At 36.8% G+C, this 23,734-nt stretch overlaps 1 protein-coding gene across 1 annotated transcript in view; it reads left to right on the top strand.

The window, feature by feature from the left end:
• The first annotated feature begins 5,006 nt into the window (after positions 1-5,006).
• The window catches only part of LOC149801106 (uncharacterized), a 249,792-nt gene continuing 231,064 nt past the window's right edge, over positions 5,007-23,734 (top strand). The window contains exon 1 of the mRNA XM_089954264.1: positions 5,007-5,076. Coding sequence (XP_089810390.1) covers positions 5,052-5,076 — 25 coding nt within the window. The 5' untranslated portion in view covers positions 5,007-5,051. The remainder of the gene's footprint in view (positions 5,077-23,734) is intronic.

Below are 23,734 nucleotides of genomic sequence, written 5' to 3'. Positions count from 1 at the left end.
TCAAGAACCATCTGATTTTAAAATACCATATACTGATTTGAAACCTTGTATCAGAAAGTTCTTACGTCAGAAGTGGCAGGCATCATGGAATGATGCTGTAAATAACAAACTTCATGCAATCAAACCAACTCTAGGAGAATGGACTCCTTCCTACAGAACCATTCGTAGGGAGGAGATAGTCATTGCAAGAATCCGAATTGGTCATACTTATATCACCCACATCCACATACTAAAAGGTGAAGACCCACCAGAGTGCGTTTCTTGCAATGAACCATTCACTGTCAAGCACTTTATGATAGAGTGCTTTGACCTACAACCTACGCGCGATCGTTATTACGTTGTGCATGACATGAAAAAACTTTTTGATAATATAAACATCAGTCGTATTATCGAGTTCTTGAAAGCCGTAAATATTTACTCTAAACTCTGAGTTTTATGCTATCACCTTGTGCAGTTTTATGCAATATACATACCGTCCCATTTTAATACCTATTCATCTTTTTTACATCTCCCGTTGATCGGGAAGCTTTTTTTTGCACCGTTACCATCTTACCGTTTTTAATTTCAACCATTTGTTCTTTTATATCGCTGGTCGATATAGAACCTTTTATAAGTTTTAAAAGATTATACAAGTAACACTTTGTTTGGCGCTAAATAGCCTAAAAGTGCTGATGCGCCGTTAAAAAACAAACAATCAATCAATCAATCCTATCTACATCGTCTTCCACCCAGTTAAAATTCCCTCCCATTATGAAATTCTCCATTGTAATTTCCTGTAAATATGTGATTAGGTTTTCAAACAAAACCTATGTTTTCTTAATTCTTTGTGCGGGAAAGTAAACGTTGAGAAAATGCCAGTGTTTGATTTTTATACGGATTAAACGTTCTTAAAAAACCCTACATGTAGTTGCTCTCAAGATACACCTTTATTGTTTCGAATTAGTGTTGCTACCCCACCCCTAGTATAGTCTTGATTATCGCTAGTGATTAAAATTGCATCCATTTTTTACTCAAATTTCGCTTTTATTTATTTTGTTATATTACTTTGCGTTTCTTGTATCATTATTATTTCATAGTCCTTAGTTTCCTCTAATAATTTCCCTAATTTTTCTTCGTTAACCCTATTTATATTAACGGTCGCAATCCGGAAGTTTGTTCTTCCATTTTTACTCCCAGTTTAGTTTGTCTGCCGGTTATATCTTGCTTACTTTTTAAAATGTAATTCTTATTTTATTAATTCAAATGACAGTTGTTAACATCTTGTTGAGATGTTTAATTTGATTCGTCAGTCTCCATGTTTGTTTTCTCCGTTGTATCCGTCACCAAGATATACTGTAATTTTAGTAATAGCTGCTATTTTGATGGTCAGTGGCGCAAGTAATCGTCTGTTTTGATATCATAACAACTATTTTGAAGACCAGTGGCTATGAGTTTGCAATAAAAATTTTGAGGATAACAAAGGGATTGATCATCGGAAACTGGTTAGAGTAGATGAGAATATATTGCCTGATTTAAACTGAATAAGACAGATTAAATGGCCCAGGGCCTAGGTTTTCTATATTACGTAGGTTTGCAATATTCATACAGACTTTATTAGGTATAGGGATTGATTGATTGATTGATTGTTTGTTTTTTAACGGCGCATCAGCACTTTTAAGCTATTTAGCGCCAAACAAAGTGTTATTTGTATAATCTTTTAAAACTTATAAAAGGTCCTATATCGACCAGCGATATAAAAGAACAAATGGTTGAAATTAAAAACGGTAAGATGGTAACGGTGCAAAATAAAGCTTCCCGATCAACGGGAGATGCAAAAAAGATGAATAGGTATTAAAATGGGACGATATATATATTGCATAAAACTGCACAAGGTAATAGCATAAAAGTCAGAGTTTAGGGTAAATATTTACTGCTATCAGGAACTCTATAATACGAGTGATGTTTAAAGCATCAAAAAGTTCTTTCATGTCATGCACAATGTAATAACGATCTCGCGTAGGTTGCAGTTCAAAGCACTCTATCATAAAGTGCTTGACAATGAATGGTTCATTGCAAGAAACGCACTCTGGTGGGTCTTCACCTTTTAGTATGTGGGTGTGGGTGATATAAGTATAACCAATTCGGATTCTTGCAATGACTATCTCCTCCCTACGAATGGTTCTGTTGGAAGGATTCCATTCTCCTAGAGTTGGCTTGATTGCATGAAGTTTGTTATTCACGGCATCATTCCATGATGCCTGCCACGTCTGACGAAAGAACTTTCTGATACAATGTTTAAAATCAGTGTATGGTATTTTAAAATCAGATGGTTCTTCAGTAAGGGCCATTTTAGCAGAGCGATCTGCTTTGAGTTACATTTAATGCCAATGTGGCTAGGTAACCAACAGTATATTATATTCTGGGACAAGAGACATTGGGAAGTGATCGCTGCTGTGAAGGTCTTCTATCACCACCAAAATGAGAGAGGGGAAAGAATGTTCCAAAAATAGACTAGAACTACATTTATGGGTACTGAACTGAAAGTATTAAATGTGGCCCGATTCCATTTCAGCTGGTCGCTGTTACTGGAAAATATTTGTATTGACCTAGAAATTGATGAGCCATAACGACATCTGTTATTTTATGTAACTTTATGTAAGCGCAGGTTATATCCCGGATATTTCATTGTTATGGTAGTCATAGGCAACTAAGCGAATTTAGATAATTATTTGAAAGAAAATGTGTCATCTTCAAAATATGATTTTATTTGTGAATGGTTGCCATTATCTTGTCTTCTAGCTTTAAACCGCTTGGTTTCAATGTTCTAAGGAGGCTCATCCAGTAGAATTCCTGCTCTTTCCTGGTTTGAGGACTCCAGTTGGGGCTGTGAGCAATTGCAATAACTGTTATATCACTGAAAGCGTGGCCAGGGGAGGAGAAGTCTACTGCGACCGGGCTTCTGTACAGCTTCTTTGTCATCCAGTCAGATCTTTGACGGTTGATCCAACATACTGAAGGCTACAGATCTTACACGTGATGAGATAAATGACATTCTCTGTTTTTGCACGTTTTGTTAGGACCATGGATGTTTAATTTTTCTCTAGTCAGTGTGATAGAAAATGACCTGGTCTCTATCACATGTTGACATGTTTTGCACCTTATATATATATATATATATATATATATATATATATATATATATATATATATATATATATATATATATATATATAGAGAGAGAGAGAGAGAGAGAGAGAGAGAGATATAGATATGTAGGTATTTACCGAGAGAAAGAACCTGTCACATCCTCGAATGTGTCCGCTCCAACATATAGTTATATGCCTTTTCTTGCTCGCAGTCCCCTTCGCATATTGCTAAGTTGATTGTTTTCTCGTTTTAGTTTCTATGGTTCTTCACACTGATTAAGTCACAGAGAGAGAGAGAGAGAGAGAGAGAGAGAGAGAGAGAGAGAGAGAGAGAGAGAGACAGCGGCCTTTTGACATTTTCTTATTTCCAATCACCATTTCATATTGATAAGCTGATTAATTTCTTTTGTTAGTTTCAATTATTTCTTCACATGGATTAAATCAATATAATACACACTTGTAATTTAAACATGAAAGGTTGTTTTAATGATAGAAGGCAAGCGCTACAAAACACATGGTCAGCTATGCCATTCACATGAAACCTTAGCCATTCACGTACCGGCGCTGGAAAAATAATGTGGGACAGAAAGAAAGCGAAATGACCAACCAACGAGAGGTAATTCAAATATTTAAATATATTTAGTTGATTTAAGTCATTAGTTTGCCTTTGAAGCAATACCAGAAACCAAAAACTCTCTTAAGACCTCTCTCTCTCTCTCTCTCTCGCTCTCTCATCCATTGGTCGGATTGACAACTTTTACCATCTTATCATTCTAGGTAGATGTTCCTCTCGTTCAGTACAAACTACAATACCCAGCTTTACATCTAGCCTGTTCTAAATCAATTACTTTCCCACGTTATACGGAGGGTCTAAAGGGATTAATTACGGATTTGAGGTACATTAAAGGTAGAATATTTCAACTAAATCACATTCTTGTCTATCGATCTTTCACTGCGTCTCGGAAAAGGAGCGAACAAATTAAAAATATACTTTAACCAAGTTGCAATTAAATTTCGCACAAAAACCAAAAGAGATCTTCGGGATTTTTTTATGTAATACTCTCTCATTCCCAATATTACTGGGCCTCTTCCTGGTCTATCCATTCTAAATACACAGTCGTCAGTTGCGCAGTTACACGAAGGCGATTGCCGAAATAAGAAGATAAAGGTAAGTGTATTCATATTCTTTCATTCCAAAAATGTTTAAATTGCGTGGATGTGACATTAGTTTATATTGTGCTTACATTCACCAATCTCCAATATTAAAAAATGTACTCATATAATGACATGTTCAGTAGTAGAACGGAAACGAGGTCATTTTAATATTGGCTGCCAGCGATGTTTGTTGTTACGGTTATAAAGAAATTAGAATTGGTTCATTGAGAGCAGTTCTAAAATCGAACTGAAAAATATAATTTTGAGAATAAAACTACTTGATTCCGTCCTCGCTAGCAACAGGTCCAAAAGCATATACACTACAACGTAGCTTATGGTGATGCTTGACAGAAATTGTACTTATTTTAAAAAGCCAGTGTATCATGTTGGCAACTGTATCGTTGAGTTAAAGCGGAAGGCGTCAACGATTGTTTGAAATTATTAACTGATTTAAATATTTAATATTCTTGTTTTCTATCCTGCCCTTTATTTTGATAAACTTGATCAAAATCACGAAAGAATACGCAACACAGAAGTATTCAGTCATATATCTACTGAGATAATCAATGTATGGTATCTGTTCTGTACCGTTTAAAAACTGATATAGCAGTGAGATCCACTGGTGAATAGACCGAATCGCATTTACCAATGTTGGATTTTTGTAAAACAACAATAATTCATCTTTGAGAATAATAGGCGAATTTCTGTATTTTTACAGATCCACTTTTTTAGTTTGTTGATTGGAGCAACTGAATTAAAATATTTACCACCATGAGCATCCAGTATGACCAACTTCGTAAGTATGGACAATTTTGTCAAGGATGTTCAGCTATATTTTCATGTTAGAAATGAGCATTATGTGGTGTTCCATAACAAAGTTTATATTGGTCCGTGTAGAGAATAGACCAAACGATTCGCACTTCAAGCACGTAAGAAGAAACAAAGAGGAGGTCGATTAAATGTGGCCCACAATTTTCAGATAGCCAAATTGTCAAGTTAAAAACGAATTGTTTGCATGAACGCTTGAAAGTTATAATTCTTAAGTGCCATATAATGATCACACTTTCGTCTTTTATACAAACATATCTGCAAGGAATCGAAATTAACAGATTCTTTTAAACAAATATAAAAGAGAGATATAAATAATTGTCATAATCATTAACCTATATAAATTCTTGCGCTAAACTGTTAATATGAAACAGAAAATCATTAGAAGAGAACTTGTTACGCAATTATTTCTCTTAATTTGCACAAACATAAATCATGAAAGGCATGTACATGCTTATTTTCCGTATACACTTATTTACACATATACTCACCTCTGTTTGCGTGGCTTCTAGTCTCTGATTTGGCCATTGGTGGGTATATGAGAAAGATTGTCAGTAACTTATCATAGGTGGGTGGTTCTTTCCGGGCTTTTCCATGTTTCTTCTTCCACCATGTATTCTGACCGCCATGTATATATCTTCTGCTGAAAAATGGCATTAAACCCAACAACAACAACAACAACAAATGTACGCTTATTTTCCGTGTACACCTATTTACACACGTACTCTTATTTTCCGTGTACATCCATTTGTAAGTATATTGTTACCATTCTCATTCCTGATTTATAATGACAGATTAGTTTACTAAGGTTATTAAATAAGACAAATAGATCTTTCTTACATACATACTTATTACATGAAAATTATGAAACAAATATGATAACTAGTATAATACAAATATTGCTTAACAGAACACACACACACACACACACAAACACACACACACACACACACACACACACACACACACTGAAACACAATATTGCGGGTAAATTAAACTATCGGGAATGTAAGCATCGTATTCTGCAGGATACCTAAGGCCTTCAGCTTCCGACTTGGGGTTGTCATATTTTCCATTTTCCGATTGATTTGAGGTATACACATTTTGCTAAGCAGGGACATTTTGGTCTACACTTGTGACAGTAATGAGAGATATTTAAGTTGCTTCTTTGCAAATATCTTCTACCTCATATATGGACAGGGTGTTATCCGTTTGGTGAATAAATTACCTACTGAATAGACAGGTTTTGGGAACAAAATGCTTTGACAGTTTGATATCTGAAATTTCGGAATACATGCGTTATGTATGTCTATCTGCATACAGTCAACACATTTTCTTTCCAGTTAGTTCACTTTCATATATGTGACATGCTTGTTAAGTTAAAGGTCGTTAGTTTCGACCTTGTAGCTACATGTACACACGTAAGCTTAGACATAACTCTGTAATATTCACAAGATGCTGAATAGCATATATCTTTGCTTTTTCTGTAAGCAGTTCTGTTTTGAAACCGTCCTCTCCAATATTGTATGCACATTTATAGGGCTGAAGAAATACTTTTCGAATTATCTAATATCCTCTAATGTCTCTTTATTTAACCAATCACTGTATGTCTGCATGTTGTACATCGATGATCTGTTTGCATTTATAGCCAATGTATAAAAAAATTATTTCACATCATAAACAACTTAGTTATTAAATACCGCTGTTTATATATTTATACAAGAGTTTCATTTCGAACCCATTCATTGTAATCTGTACACAACTTCCTTCTGCTATGTCAAAATCAACATATGTGTAATGAAATGGACTCTTTTCTCAAACGGCATCAAATATAGTCGAGATAACAGGTATAGCTTTTGACGCAACATCAGAAATAATGTTTATATTACTGTCTGCATTGCTCCTCTTCAAATCTGTTTATTAAGCCAAGAGTTATGGTTCTGTGTAAATCATCAATATTCAGGTTGTAGGCCCTGTTATGCAGTCCTATACGTTAAATGCCCAATTGTTAAATCAGGTCGTATTTAACATAATCATGTAGTCTACTAGTCCCAATGAGCATATTCTTGATGTACAATTGATAGCCATTATATATAAATTCTTTTAATTGGTGACATTTGACAACGTAACATCTGAACGCTATCACAAGAATAAATGTTGCCCATTTGGAAATAAAATATGAATATCCAAATCCTACAAAGCTAAATAATATAGCTAGCTTTGTTGACAAGGGTAACTGTGGCCCATACGACAAAAAATATGAATATCTCAAATCCGACAAAGCTACACTTTATAAAAACAAATGTTGACGAGGATAACCGTTGCTCATGAGACAAAATATAAATTTCTCAAAACCGACAAAGTTACACTATATAGCGACGTTTTACCGGTAGATACACACTATCATAGTTGTTATTAAACTTAAAAATTTTCATGGACAATTTTGCTAGGGACCCTTAAAAGCTCGTGTCTATATGATGATCAACAACTCTCTCCTCTCAGTAATGACTACAATGTTGAATACATTATGCATTGTGTAAAAGTAAACAACAGGCAGTTTTATTTAGGTATTGGATTAGTTTGAAAATGCATCCTTTAAAGCTGCAGATGCTTCTGTTGTGTCTCTATCTGGTTGCATGTGAATCAATCTTTCCTGTCGTCATTGAAAAGGAATAAGAGAAGCAACTACAATAAGTGCACTAAATAATCTCCCACGTCTGCTTTGGAACTTATGTATGCATGTTATCTATCTTTCGTCTTCTTTTTTATCTGTTTGTATTGGAATCAAGCATTCTTGAAAAAGAACAACATAAGCAACTAAAATAATCACACCCGAGAATCGCCGAAGTCTGCTATGTCACGAATGCATGCATGCCATCTATTTTTCGTCTTCTTCCATACATCCTTTAGGTTATTATCATTGTTATTTACTTTACCCATGCTCATAATACGCCCGCTTTTAGTATCTCGTGTTTTGACACCTTTTAACATTATTTCCATCAAATCAACATGGTTGAAACTACCATAAATGAGTACTGCTGAATCCTACATTGGTATGAAATGTGTCAAAAAGAAGATTAAAACAAAAGCTCGCAAACGTCGCAATGACAGGTACAATTTTACTTAAATTTAAGAATATACATATAATTTGTCAGAATTCTTTATGAAAATGCTTCCCCAATAAAAGACACTGGGCGCATTTCTCGGCCTGAAGGCAGAAATACAGACTTACATTGCTTGGATTTCCTCTAAAAGCTACAAGTTTGGTGCGTCTTAGAATAATTCAAATGTATAGACACAGAATCTAAATGTGTTCCTGTACAACTTTTCCCGATTATATAAAGTTCTGAGTGATTAAAACGCTTTTGATTCCATATCTCTGTCGATAATATCTTGAAATATAAATATGTTGAGGTGATTAGTAGAAGTGGTATACTCAAAGAAAATACTAAAATGTATATAGGTAGACGCAACCATATATGGAATGCAGTAAATCACAAGTGTTAGGTGGAATCTTCACGAGAACGTCGAAATATCTTTTGGACTTCTAAGAGTCTATATTTAGTTTTTTGGCATAAACACGTGTTTTTGATGGTATATTCCTTTCACATCTATAAATTATGTCACAGTGGCGCATAATTACCTGACACAGAAAATGGGATTGACTACTATCTTTAGTACACTTTTCAAGAGTGATGGACACTCTTCCTAAAATATCACATAAGCTTCAAACAAATATAGACCCATACAATTAAATGAGTGAAAACAATGTTTTACTTAGCATACCATTTAGTAGTATATTCGCAGGAAAATGATCACATCCTTATCCACTACTCGCACCAGGAAAAGACTACGTTAGTCTTATTATCTTTTTTTCATTGCATTGTTTTCAGTAGTAGACAACATAGAATGATCAGAGATATTATTTTGTATTTTGACTTTACTGAAATACTATTTAGGGATTATTATGAATTCATTCCAGGACGTTATACCTGGATTATATCACTGTAATTTGCTTCTCACGGTACCCTGTCACCATACCTCAGTGGATACTATTTATAATTATTAAAAGAGATGACATATTCTATGTGACTTTTCGACTGTCTCTGATGTCTGAATACTCATGGATCTCGATCTCATTTTCAAATTAAATCTTCGCTCACAAACATCAACACGAACAGCCAAGTGCATTGCGTCTTTTCCAGATGCTCATTCAAATAGTTTATAATCTTGACCAGTATCATTCGAGTTGCTTTCCTGTCATAATAAGTGCGAGAAATGCCTATTGATGACAATTTCTAAAGTAACTCCTTTCCTCACGATGACTGTGGTAATGATGATTCACAATATTACGATATGACATTCGATGCCGTTAGAGAATTGGAAAAATCGTCTTTTTTCAGTTGTTAAATGTTTTCTTTCCTTTATTAGGAGCGGAAATGGAAGTGAATCGCATACTACAGAATGTGATAGTGGCACATCACATAATCCAAGTTGTTAATCTAGTTGTTGGCATCATCATTTGTGGAGCAACGTCGCATTTCATTCTCATGTTGACTCACCTGTCGGTAAGAAATTATCATCATTGCATGGGCAATCACGTGCATAGAATAATTGTTATTATTATTATTATTATTATTATTATTATTATTATTATTACTATTATTATTATTCCAAGGTAATTCCTAGTTTAACTGCAAAGCGACTGACTCCAAACTCAGATTGTACTAAATATATTGTTTGCTACTAAGAAATATGTCAAAGTCAAGTAGAAAAACCTCCAAAAACCTGAATCGCGGACTAAATGTAAAGACACGATATATATATATATATATATATATATATATATATATATATATATATATATATATATATATATATATATATATGCATCACACGTTTCATGTTAGTGCAGTATAATTCTTTAATGAATGCATTCGCGTATGTATATTAAACTGTTTATATTTATGCATTAGTGATTGTACCAGAGGGAGAGCTGCAGGTCACAAAACCTACACTAAATCCAGCCAATCTTAAAATTTGCCAATCTATTTTTTCAGCCCATCTTGCCTGCATTTCGTCATCTTCTGGATTGCATCGCAATGCAATTACCAGAACCTGCGTCACATTCTTGTACGTATTACGATGCTGTAGAAAACTATCTCTCTCTCTCTCTCTCTCTCTCTTTGAGACAAATGAAATTCTACCAACGAGTCCAAATTTGACCATAATTATATTCTGAGGTATGTTTTTTATCGGATACATAAAAAGTGTTAGAGAATTCGCTCGATTTCTGATACGCATATAATTAGCTTTTGCATAGCAATTTCGAAAGAAACAAGATATTAATCCATTGATCATTCTCGTTGGCATAAACAAATCTAAAAGACAAAAGACAAAAGAAGAATTACATTAACCAAGATTAAAGTTAGCTTAATGACTAAGACACTGTGATTGCAGTCTGTTAATCCAATTTAAATTTGAACTCCACATATTTTGTGGCATCAATGAAAGTAAGTGATGTCCATTTGCCTATATCACAATGTAGAAAATATTGGCATACCTCTATGTCACTTCCATGTAGAATATCTGCAATTTCGTTATATATGATGTTAGGATAACAACGCAATGCATAGAGCCAACAGCCACTAGAAATGTTATTTCCAATTTTCTCGAGATTTTAACCTTGAATAGTCGAAATTACACGAACGTTAGCAGTTATTGAAAGCGAGGAAATGAAAATGAGCCAGAGTTAAAAATACTTCATTCTGGATGTGCAAGAATGAATATATAACATGCATTTAAAAACGATAAACAGGCGTTCGAGATATGCATGTCTGAAGTAAGGCAAAGTTGTACAAACGCGAACCTAAGTAACACCCATCAATCTTACAACTGAAAAAAGATATTGTTTGCAACTCTTTTAACACGACCGCGAAAATAATTGACTGATTGATTGATTGATTGATTGTTTTTTAACGGCGCATCAGCACTTTTAGGCTATTTAGTGCCAAACAAAGTGTTATTTGTATAATCTTTTAAAACTTATAAAAGGTCCTATATCGACCAGCGATATAAAAGAACAAATGGTTAAAATTAAAAACGGTAAGATGGTAACGGTGCAAATTAAAGCTTCCCAATCAACGGGAGATGTAAAAAAGATGAATAGGTATTAAAATGGGACGGTATATAGACGGGTTGCAGCTATTGTACTTACAATACGTAGAACAAGGCTATAAAACTGACCATTCTTGAGTCTAAACAACTCCCAGTTTTCAAAAAACAGAATAACAGATACCTTTTTGGAATTAAAACCATCATTCCTTCAAGACGTTAGTCTACATAACGAATGTGATGGATTCAATTCACGACTCCAGGACCAAATATATGTCTCTCGCATCAAATTGTAACTTAGAACCAACTCCAATTTTTGATATTCTCTTTTAAAGATTAAATATTTCTTATAATAAAAAATTGAAACTATGTTTCTAATGCTTCAAATAACGAACAACAAACTCAACATAAAGAGAAAATTGCAAACGATATTACATTTAAAGAATAGGAAAACAGGATAAATATATTCATGAATTAGAAATGATAACGTGATATTTAGTGAAAGTCCGTGTCAAGAACTCTAAAGGAGACGGGGTGGAATATACGGCAATTAAGACAGAAGCCTAGGAAATGGTTTCAAACTATTTATATAATTTGAAAAATAGAATCTTTACAAATAAGAAAGTCCTAAATTTAATTTAGCGAGACGGAACATTCACAAAAAATGAGTTAGACATTGTAACGGAAACTGAATTAGACAATGAATAAATTAGACTTCAATCACCATATAGACATAGTTGATCTTATAGTTTAAATGAAAATTACAGATGTCCTTAACTTACATCACACACAACGAAAATTAACGAATGACATAATTACACTAACCAAAGCAGCAGCAAATCGTAAAATTTAACTATTAATGAAAGTCGATGGAAATATCGAATACAGGAGAGTTCTTGAAAGTCCTATGTGGAGCTATTAGTGATTATTTTGTGCAAGCGATTCATTTTGTCTTCAATAATGGTGAGGAATCATAAACTCAGATGGAATGTGATATTATAAGCGTCTCATAAGGAGATAAACCACAACAATTTTTAAAAGCAGAGGACCCATTTATTTATTAATAAATTAATGCAATTTAGCTTCTCAATGCTGTGAAAATCGACTTCAACATAAACTTCCATCAGTTGCAAGTACTAATCAAACCAAACGTTATCAGCGACAATTGAATAAGAGAGAATATCCGTATTATTTATGACATTATTTGTTAATCGAAAGCATGTAGGTTAACTGAATTTCTTCTTTTGAACGAAGTTTAGAAAGCGTTTGGTTATGTTGCTTTTTATATTATTTCATTGAATAAGATTAAAAGCTTCTAATTTTTACCAACGCATTCCAATTTTTTTTCAAGCCGATTTATAACACTATTAAATAAAGTTTCAATGTAACTGAAAATAATTAACCGTGGTTTAAAATCAATGATTAATTTAGGCAAGGTGATCTCATTCCTCGATGCTTTTTTACTTTTGTGCGGAGATGCTAACTCATTCGATTCAGAACATCCAACTATTAAAAGAATTAAATTTACAAACACAGAATATATTATTTCACTGTAATGACAATGCTCTCACCCTAGATGGCTCAGAGACCTCCTTAGGGTCAGCTATATATAGTATCTACCAAAATCGTTTTTAGAACAATTGGGAAGCCTCTTCAAGCATGTATCATTTTGTCACGATTACATAGGGACTTTATCTTGTCATATTTGAAAATGAGGCATCACTAAAATATTTAAACTGGATTGAAAGGAGAAAGTATACTCATCTGGAAACCTTTCAAGTTTTAAAATATTTACCTAATTTTGGAATTTTAGAATAAAACAAAAGAGATAGAGTGTTCAATATCCCTCGTTGGTACTACAATTATCGAGCTAGAATATATATTTAACTGAAGTAGCAAAGATGACCCATGTAAAAATGTATGCCGTTTTACAATATGATACAAAATAGTATATGTTGTATATGGGAAATGATTGATGAAAAATGGCACATATATGCATCTTTTGAATCTCTACAAAAACACAAATATAATTTATATACGGCCCAGACATATTTATATATGATGAAAGGAATGTACGCATTGACTTATGTACGGTCTCAATTTTTGCACTTTTGTTGAGTGTATTAGATTGGAAAAAGCATGCAACTGTTTTGCATACATATCTGTCATTTAGGGAGACATACCGACAGAAAGAAACATACACCAATATCTGCATGCATATATATAATGGTCACACTACAAATGTTATCTCCCTCCTTTCGCCTAACTCGCTCTACTAAATGAATTTTGAGACCTTTTAATTATTAACATTTGACATTCCTTTTTTTTCCGTTTCCTATTTAGCACATATTAAATTCTGTATTGAGTCTAAAATAAGAATATCGCGTTTAGAAGGTTATGTGAGATAGGGTTATTTTTAAATCGGGTGCTACTTATATACGGAGAAGAATTTTAAAAAAAACATTGTGTAAAAAATTAACAAATATGTTCTCAATTAAGCTTTCTAAAAATGGTGTGCTATCCGTTCACAAACTGCTTACGCTTAGCAACAATAACAAATGCTTAAATTAAACTGAGTGGAATATTTGTTTACAAGTGACACAATGATCGCGTTTACTTTGAAATAACAACCATAAAAGCAGTTGATGTCGCTTGATTTCAAGCAACATCACGTATGAATTTGTTTTCACTTATTTGAAAGTTTATTGGATTTTAAATATGTGTGTAGAATAAAGTTAATGAAAACGAAGTTCTGGGATAAACCAAACATGTACAAGTTGATTCAGTTTTCAAGTTCTAGTGAGAAAAAAATCATTATGTTCAATACCTAAACATATGTATGAAGTGTTGAAAATAAGTCATATTCTATTTAGGGTACATTATTATATGATGGTTTACACTTTTCCATCCTTTGATTTCTAGCTTTTGTTGTTTAAAATATCGGAGCTTTTCTTAGTAGTATGTATCACATTTATTAACCACGTAATGTTTTAGTATGTACTGTATAAGGTTATACATGGTTATAAAAAGAAACAATTGAATTGAATTGAACTTCGTCTGGGGGTGAACGATGTATTGATTTGCTTTTGATATTTCTCATTTCTTACACATATTATCTAATTGCAGGTCCACTTTAACTGTATCCTAAGTATCTTGTGGTTCATGGCCGTTTGCCCAATTTTCATCATATCAATTATCGTATCCATGCACACGTACGGATATCCTTATTCAAGAGCGGTTGACGCCGTACCCGTAGTCGTGGCCGTTTTCAACGGCATCCTGAGTTTCAGCTCAATATGTTTTGCAGTCTGTGCAATCTGGAAGGCTGCTCGAAATGTTGCTCTTAATGCAAAACTTGCCACACTGCAACAGGTCGATGGACATAGTCTCTCTCCATTCCCATACGACACAATAAATACGTTTACAGACAATAATGGCATACGCATTCCTCAAGCCACTTATGGTCAACAGATGTGGACAACGGTAACGGTACAGTAACAAGTACAGCTCATTTCGTCCCCAATTTCCAGCATCAGATGATGCGAGTTTAATCAATTTATATAGGATGATACAAGTTCCAATTATCAAACTGTATACAAGTTTGTACTTTCAGAGTTTCACTAAATTTCTTCCAAATAATTTACAAATGTAAGAAAATGGTTGACACAGGAAATTAAAATAAAGGCCTATGACATATTAAAAAAATTAAGAATTGATTTTGTTTGTCTTGAAACTTCAGCATGCGATATGAGCCACGGAAATCGCAGCTGGGATTGCTTTTAACAGTTCGTTATATTATGTGGTAGTACTGTGAAAATTAAAACGTTTCAACATCAGAACCAGACTTATGGCATATCAACTGACTTACGATTATGCCTTGGATGTAAGAGACCGCCAGCGGTAAACAGGCAGCAGCAGAAGGGTGTCCGGGTAGATAAACGAGGACGCAAACACATGTGTCAAACCCGATTAGAGAGAAATCTCGGACGGATAGAGACTTCTTCGACGTGGTATTTCTATAATTTGTTTTGTCGCGCAATAACCCCTCTAAAATAGCATGTTTGCCAAACAAACAAAGTTCTTGATAAAGAATTCCAAAGCATAGAAAACATTTTTTATTAAATCTGTACTGGATTGTATGTGAGGAATTTGTTCCTTTATTAGTTGTTTAGCAACTGTACAACGACATGTATTTTTTACTTCCTCTAAGTGCAATTTTTTATGTTTTTGCAACTTCCAACCTGACAGTAACATGAAATCATGATGCGGAATAGGTTTGTTTAAAAGATTGTTCTGAATCATGTATAATGTTAAATGTTTTCTTGTTGTGTCAGTTCAAATAAATGATTATTTACTTATTGTACATACATAATTTTTCTAGGCTACGCTACAACAAACAGAATAATCTCACTAGGTTTCCAAGTGTGGACAGTGTCTTCAAAGAATGTTGCACACAAAGCCTTTCGATGTAAAAGGTCTTACATTTTAACAGCTCATCAACATATTAAACAAGCAATAAATGCATTTGTATATATTGACATCCCTTAAATGTGTCATAGTTAAATTTCAGCTCCCATATGCAAATTTAGATATCATCCACTTAGTTGAGATGTAGAGACAAACACGGATTTTCATGTTGTTTAGACTGTCACACTTGCAGGTAAGCATCTTTCAAGGATACAGACCAGGAGATACGTTCCTTGGTGATCATAGTTGATATCTTAAACCGGTCTCCACAATACTCTGGTGGAGCCCTTAAAGTACCGGCAGCAGTATCTCACATCTCAGGGATCTACTTCATCCATTTTATTTGTAGGTCAGCTTCGGATATAACAAGTTGTAGGCACTTATGAGCGAATAAGCAGATAACCTCCTGGCGGTTTGCTTGAATTTTAGAAATTAATGTATAATACCCATACCGTATGCGGCCACACAGTGTGCCACCCCATATAGATCATACTAAATCAATGACAGCGATATTTCCATAGACGAAACTTGGAAGGTTGTTGTTGTTGTTGTTGTTGTGGGGTTTAACGCCATTTTGCAGCACGTGATAGGCTATACATGGCGGCCAGTTTTAAAGGTGGAGGAAGAACCAGAGAAAACCCCGGAAAGAACCACCGACCCCCGAGAAGCTTCTGGCAAGCTTTCTCACATACCCACATTGGCTGAATCTTAGACTCGAACCGCCGCAGACAGAGGTGAGATGGCAGTGATCCGTAACGAAGAGCGCTTTAGACCACTCGGCCATTCGGTACCCCAAACTTGGAAGGACACATGTCTCTTGGAACATGTCTGATGACGTGCATTAAATTTACCGAGTTTCTTTACCAAAAGAGCGTGATTGGGGCATCTATCTTTGGAACGAATACACATGGTGGAATGAAGGTTTTTATTACGCCCTAGAAGTGGCCGCCTCTTTTAGAATAGATATTGGTAAGAGTCATTTGGATTAGAACACAGTTCAATTACTATGCTCTCCTCCAAATAGCTAAATTAAATGTACAACAAAATGTTAGACCGGTATGACGAATCCGACTGAGATTTAATGGTTGGAAGGACTATTTGATTTCTTTGATAGTATTCATTATTTTTTGCTTCAGGGTAAAGACACAAGGCTCAGGTTCATTTTGTAGACTAAGATATGTGAGGTACTGTTTCTACTTCATTTTCTTTATTTTCTTTCATTTTGTTTTGTTGATCTAGCAATGCGATTGAACGATGTCATTGGTAATGGAGAGAAAACTAAATCATTTTAGTAAAGTTTTTTCTACTGGTTGGTTCAATAAATACTGTATAAGAAAATATACTCACATACATGAACATACACACACGCAAGTATACATGTTGTCACTGGCTTAGTTCTGCAGGTCTCCCATAAGAAATGCTGTTTCAAAATAAATACTGGTTTTTCACAGACATTAGTTACGTTGAAATATTGAAGAACGTAAGAATGGCAATACGACAAGAACCCAACCATTTAGTCAGGAACTAAACAGGGATAAAGTTATCTTGTAACAGGAGAAACATTTACACTAATGTGTAACTCATTTATGGAAACTCATAGAAACACAAACACACAATCTACCTATACATTAATATAATACATTTACCCAGATGACTCAATGTTTTCTCAGCCGACAAAATTGTAACGTTCATGTCTCTACCTCTACCTCGAACTTTGTGTCTCAGTCTATCTCTCTCATAATTTTCCACCCCAAAGAGAGAACGATATCTAGCTGTCAAAACACTAGTAGCCAGATTTCTTTCTGACTCAACCAACTGTAATCTCTACAAGCACAACTACATATATTTATCGCAATAAATGATTTTACCAGATGTCAGTGTTTTGTTTGACTTATCCACTTATCTACACCTTTACGAATTAATTATTCTTAATGAACTAGTAAAGGAAGAAACAAGAATTTGGGGTAGAGGAAAGGCATTATAGACAGACTATATGGCATTATTATGTATATTCCTCTCGTTGGCTGTATAGCTAATTCAAATATCAGTCCAATTTAAAGAAAATTTCACAAGGCTAACTTTGGAAGAGATTGCGGGTTTTATTGCTGATATTATAGTCACAATGTAAGTTCATCTCCAATTTTACTGGGACCATTCCTGGTGAAACTTTATATAAGCAGTAGTTATTTGAGCATACAAAATGAACATACTGGCAAAATAAGGAGCCACAGGTAAGTGCATTTAATCCATTTATTCCACAAAGCTGACTTTGTGTATGTGATATAACAAAGCATATTTTCCTTGCATTCACCATTCCACTGTATTGATAAAATGCAACTGCTTAATGATATGTTAGAAGTTGAATGGAAATACTTTCATTTTAATATTGGTGTTTTGGAATAAGTGTTTGAATGTGGAGTTCTGAAACAAATGTAAACATGACCACAATAATTATAAACGCAGAATGAAATCTGCGCTGAAAATAAAATCACTTGATAAACTACCGGTTATCTACATTCGAAAATCAATTACGCCGCTAACGAGCGTACCATATTTAGGCCGTGTCTTGAAGATTGATAGGAACAGGTCTAATTTACAAAATCAGTGTAAAGTGACGACAACTTATCAACAAGAAATATCCCAACCAATAAAGGATTTACTTTTAAAAAATCCTAACTGTTTAAAAAGTAAATTGCCTTGATGCGTATCGTTCGTATTTGCTTTGCATAAATTATCTGAGCATAAGATAACACATTTTCCTTAAAGCACGAAATATAAATCTTTAGCACAGAATTAAGAGGCTTAATGGATACAAATATAGAGATGAAGGTATTTAAATTACATTATTCTTCATACAAATGTGATGAATTGTTTCTTTTCTCACAAGCTTAGTGTATCTATTTTAATCATTCGTCATGCCCGGTACACAATTTTCCAAACAATGTATAATTTTCATAGGCCGTTGATCAGTTAGAAGATAATTAGTGTCCTTTGCACCTATTTCAAATTGATATAGATGTGAGGTCCGTTAGAGATTCGATTGAATGATTTTCAGCTATGTTGAAATTTTTTGACTTACTATTAATTAATCACTTAGGCTAAGATGTATATTTATATAAGAGTAGATATCCCCGATTCCGATTGTTGATTAGAGTTGCTGTATCGCAATATGTATAATTCTTATAAATGATAACTTAAGTGCTGCAAGAAATGGTGTTATGAAAGACCCGTCTCAATTGCGCTGCTTATGACAGTAGAGTATATACAAGATTATCAAGATAGACATGCCCTTTTATTTAATATCAATTTGTTATAACTATATGTTGTGCTACAGTAATAAACTTGGTAAAATGTAGATTTAGCAGTGAAATAGCAAAGATGATCCATTTTAAAAAAGTGGCGCTTTACAATATGATATAAACATATTATCAGTTTTATATGGGAAATGACTGATGACTAATGGTACATATACTCATTATTTGAATCTTTACAAAATCACAAATATAATTTAGATGTAGCTCAGATAGTTGCATATATGACATGAGGCATGTGCGCATTGATTTATTTACGGTCTCACTGTTTAAAGCCTTTTTGAGTATATTATATTGTTTGTTCCCTAATTTATGTACGTTTAGGTCATTTGTGCTAAAACAAAAATATCAAATGAGCGAAACAATTTTTCTCATATACATACACACATAGATAGATAGATAGATAGATAGATAGATAGATAGATAGATAGATAGATAGATAGATAGATAGATAGATAGACTTTTTAGTCCTTTCATCTATTAGCATTTGACAGTCCCTCATTCTTTTCCTCTTTCCTATTTAGCACTTATTAAATTATGTATTGGGTTTAAAGTAAGAATATCTCACTTATAAAGAATTGTGAGATAGTCCGTAGGATTGTTCCTAAACCGTGAGCTACTATATACAGTGAAGAATATAAAAAACATATTGGGTAAAACCTAAAAAAATATGTTCTCAATTACGTTTTCAGACACTGATGTGCCATTGGTTCACAAACCGCTTACATTGAGAAACATGGCCATTTAATAATAGCTTAAATTAAACTGAATTAACAATTTATTTAAAAATGACACATCGTTCGTGTCGACTTTGAAATGACGTCTGAAGGTGAACGATGTATTGATTTTCTTTTCATATTTCTCATTTCTTGCATATTTTATCTAACTGTACATCCAGTTTAACTTTTTCCTATGTGTCTTGTGGCTCTTCACCGTTTTCCCAGTTTTCGTCACATCCAATATCGTACCCATGGACATGGACAATTACTCTTGACTTGTGTCCAGTTTGATCTATTTCTTCTGACCTATTACCTTCGGGCCGTGCTACACACAACCATTCGTTTTGTATAAAAGCTAACTGCATCCTACAAGCAATAACAATTATAAACTCACGATCATTCCTTGGCATCGGTCCGTCTACGGGAGACGATAGCGTAGCTCCAAAGTACGCTTTTGCTTATCCTTCTTTTTAGCTCTCTTTTCAGCTTGTTTTATTCTTCTCTTTTCCTCTGCGTTTTGAACTCCCTGCCTGACAGCTAGACGCCAGCTGGAACGGTTGTTTGCACAGCTCTCCTAGTTGTTGACATTGATGTTTGCTGCCTTCATATCTTTCTTGCAAACATCTTTGTAGCGCAGATGTGGTCGTCCAGTTGGTCGTGCACCTTCTGCTAACTCGCCATATAAAAGGTCCTTGGGAATGCGACCTGGGTCCATTCTCTTGACATGGCCGAGCCAGCGAAGGCGCCTCTCGCTGAGTATGGAGAACATGCTGTTCATGTTGGCGCGTTCTAGAACCTCTGTGTTGGGTACTTTGTCCTGCTACTGGATGTGCAGAATGCGCCGCAGACATCTCAGGTGGAATCTGTTGAGTTAACTCTCGTGTCTTGCATAGGTGGTCCATGTTTAACTGCTGTAGAGAAGTGAGCTGAGCACGCAGGCTTGGTAGACACGCAGTTTGGTCTTCTCTGTGAGGTTGGGGATGTTCCAGACCCTCTGGTTAAGTCTGGCCATCACTGCTGCTGCCTTGGCAATCCTGCCGCCCACCTCAGAATCAATGGAGAGTGAGCTGGAGATGTTAGACCCGAGGTATGTGAAGTTCCCGACAACTTCCAAATTATACCCATCGATGGAGACAGAGAGAGAGGAGTCTGTGTCCTGTGCCATGACATTCGTTTTCTTCAAGCTGATGGTCAGTCCAAATTCCTTACATGCATGGGAGAGGCAGCATACCAGCTGCTGAAGTCCATCTTCCGTGTGTGATGTCAAGGCTGCATCGTCGGCAAAGAGCAATTCACGGATGAGTACCTCTGTGACTTTAGTCTTAGCACGGAGACAGGCGATGTTGAACAGCTTGCCGTCAGCCCTGGTATGGATGTACACTCCCTCGCTGCAGTCCTTGAATGCGTACTGGAGAAGCATGGAGAAGAAGATGGCAAAGAGCGTCGGTGCAAGGACACAGCCTTGTTTGACTCCGCTAATGACTGGGAATGCTTCAGATGTTGCGCCATTGAAGCACACTGTGCTGTGCATGGTCTCGTGGAACGACATAATGACAGCAAGCACAGGTGGGGGGCAGCCGATCTTCTGCAGGAGTCTGAAGAGTCCACTCCGACTAACCATGTCAAACGCCTTCGTCAGGTCTATGAAGGCAATGTAGAGGGGCATCTGCTACTCGCGACACTTCTCCTGCAGCTGACGTAGTGAGAAGATCATGTCTACCGTTGACCTGAAGGTTCGAAATCCACACTGGGACTCTGGGTAGACGCGGGAGGCTAGGATCTGCAAGCGCGCCAAGGCAACACGGGCGAAAGCCTTTCCGACGATGCTGAGGAGGGAGATGTCCCGATAGTTGTTGCAGTCGCTACGGTCTCCTTTGTTTTTGTAGAAAGTGACGATGTTGGCGTCATGCATGTCCTGTGGGATGTATCTCTGTTCCCAGCAAAGGCAGAGGAGTGTGTGTAGGGGCTGGAGCAGTGCTGGTTTTCCGCTCTTGAGGACTTCAGGCGGAATGCCGTCGCTTCCAGGAGCCTTCCCACAGGCAAGGCAATCGATGGCTTTTCCGAGCTCTTCCAGGGTGGGCTGTGTGTCTAGCTCCTCCATGACAGGCAGGTCTGGAATGACGTCCAGGGCAGTTCCAGTGACATTGTTTTGGGTTGCATATAGCTCGAGATAGTGCTCAACCCATCATTGCAGTTGTTTCCCCTGGTCTGTGATGACTTCCCCCGTCTTGGACTTGAGGAGGGTGGTCTTGTAGCTGGGGGGGTCTGTCGCCTTTTTGATACCCTCATACATTCCTCTTGTATCCCCGGTGTCAGCAGCTGTCTGTATACTGTTGCAAAGGTCCAGCCAGTAGGTGTTGGCACAGCTTCGGGCGGTCTTCTGGGCGTTATTCCTTGCAATCCTGAGGGCTTGTAGTGTTCTGGGGCTAGGTGCAGCCTTGTATGCCAGGAGGACTTTCCTCTTTGCCTCAGTCACGGGCTCCATCTCCTCCCAGTTTGCCTCATACCAGTCGACATTCTTTCGCTCCCTCTTCCCGTAAGCTGTGATGGCTGAATTGTACACAGAGTCACGGATATGGGACCACTTGGAGTCAATGGTGTCATCAGGTGTCACTTTGGTGAGGGCTTCCTTCAGTTTGCTGATGAACTGCTGTGTTTTCTTCGGGTTGCTTGCACAGCAGGTGTTGATACGTGGGTGACCCTTCTTCTTGGCGTGGTGCAGCTTCTTGGGTAATATTTGCACCTTGCTGGCCACGAGGGAATGGTCCGTGTCACAATCGGCACTGTGGTAGCTGAGGGTAAGGAGGACACTGGCCAGTTCTGCACGCCTGGTGATGACGAGGTCTAGCTGGTGCCAGTGGCGTGAACGTGGGTGTCTCCACGACACCTGGTGGATCTCATTGCATTTGAAGAAACTGTTGGTCACACTTAGGCTGTGGGAGCAGCACATCTTCAGCAGTCGCTGACCATTCTCGTTGATCTTGACCCTTCCGTAAAAGCCGAGACAGGTGGACCAGGCCTCATGGTCAGCTCCCACTCTAGCATTGAAATCTCCTAGTAAGTAAAGGCTTTCATTGTTGGGGATACTGGATATTGCCTGATCCAGAGCCTCATAAAACTTGTCTTTCTCCTCGTAGGTGGAGCAGAGGGTTGGGGCGTACACACTGAAGATGTTGACCGGGCCTAAGGATGTTGACAGCCGGAGGGCAAGGATTATCTCAGTACCTGATGATGGAGGTTCACTGAAGGCGAGTAGCGTGTTCTTGACGGCAAAGCCTACACCATGCTGCCTAGGTTCATCCAAGGGCTTCCCCTGCCAAAAGAATATGTAATTGGCTTCCCTGATGGTGCCGCTGTTAGCCAGTCGGGTCTCCTGGAGGCATGCAATGTCGATGTTCAGTCGGGAGAGTTCTCTGTCACTGACGGCAGTCTTCCGTGCATCGTCGATCTGCTGTAGGTCAGTGGTCAATCCAGGACACATGGTCCTGATGTTCCAGGTTGCAAAACGAAGAGTTGGAGTCTTTTTATTTCTTCTTTTAGTCTTTCCTGGTGCAGAGTTTTGTGGCCCACTTGTCGAGATGGTTCTCTAAGCTCCACGCACCCAGTGAAGGAGGCAGGCCATGGCGGGCAGCACCTTACTGACTGGGGGCTGCCCAGCTTGAGGCGGGCGGTAGCTGTCCAGTGAGACCTGATGATCTCTCCCACCGTCAGAAGTTACCCCTGGCGCCAAGCTCTACGCCAATCGAGCGTTGACTTAGAACCGGTAAACTGCTACTTCTCGTGTTGTGCCGACGCCGTACGACGACGCTGGAGTGTCCTTTCCAGTGGAGCTATGAAGCCTGGGCAGGGTGGTATGGAGAATCAGCTGTTGCCCATGCAGCAGATCCGCCCTCTCCACGCAACTGGTGTGCCCAAGGGAACGACGAATGCCGATACAGCTTGGCACCAACGGCGTCGCAGGAGTTGCCGGAATGACGTTGAAGTCAATGTCATACCGCCTTAGGGACTCCATCTC

This window comes from Sinohyriopsis cumingii, chromosome 4 (assembly GCF_028554795.1).
Source record: "Sinohyriopsis cumingii isolate HCF-2022 chromosome 4, ASM2855479v2, whole genome shotgun sequence".
NCBI classification, from domain to species: domain Eukaryota; kingdom Metazoa; phylum Mollusca; class Bivalvia; order Unionida; family Unionidae; genus Sinohyriopsis; species Sinohyriopsis cumingii.
This window is presented reverse-complemented; position numbering and strand designations above follow the sequence as displayed.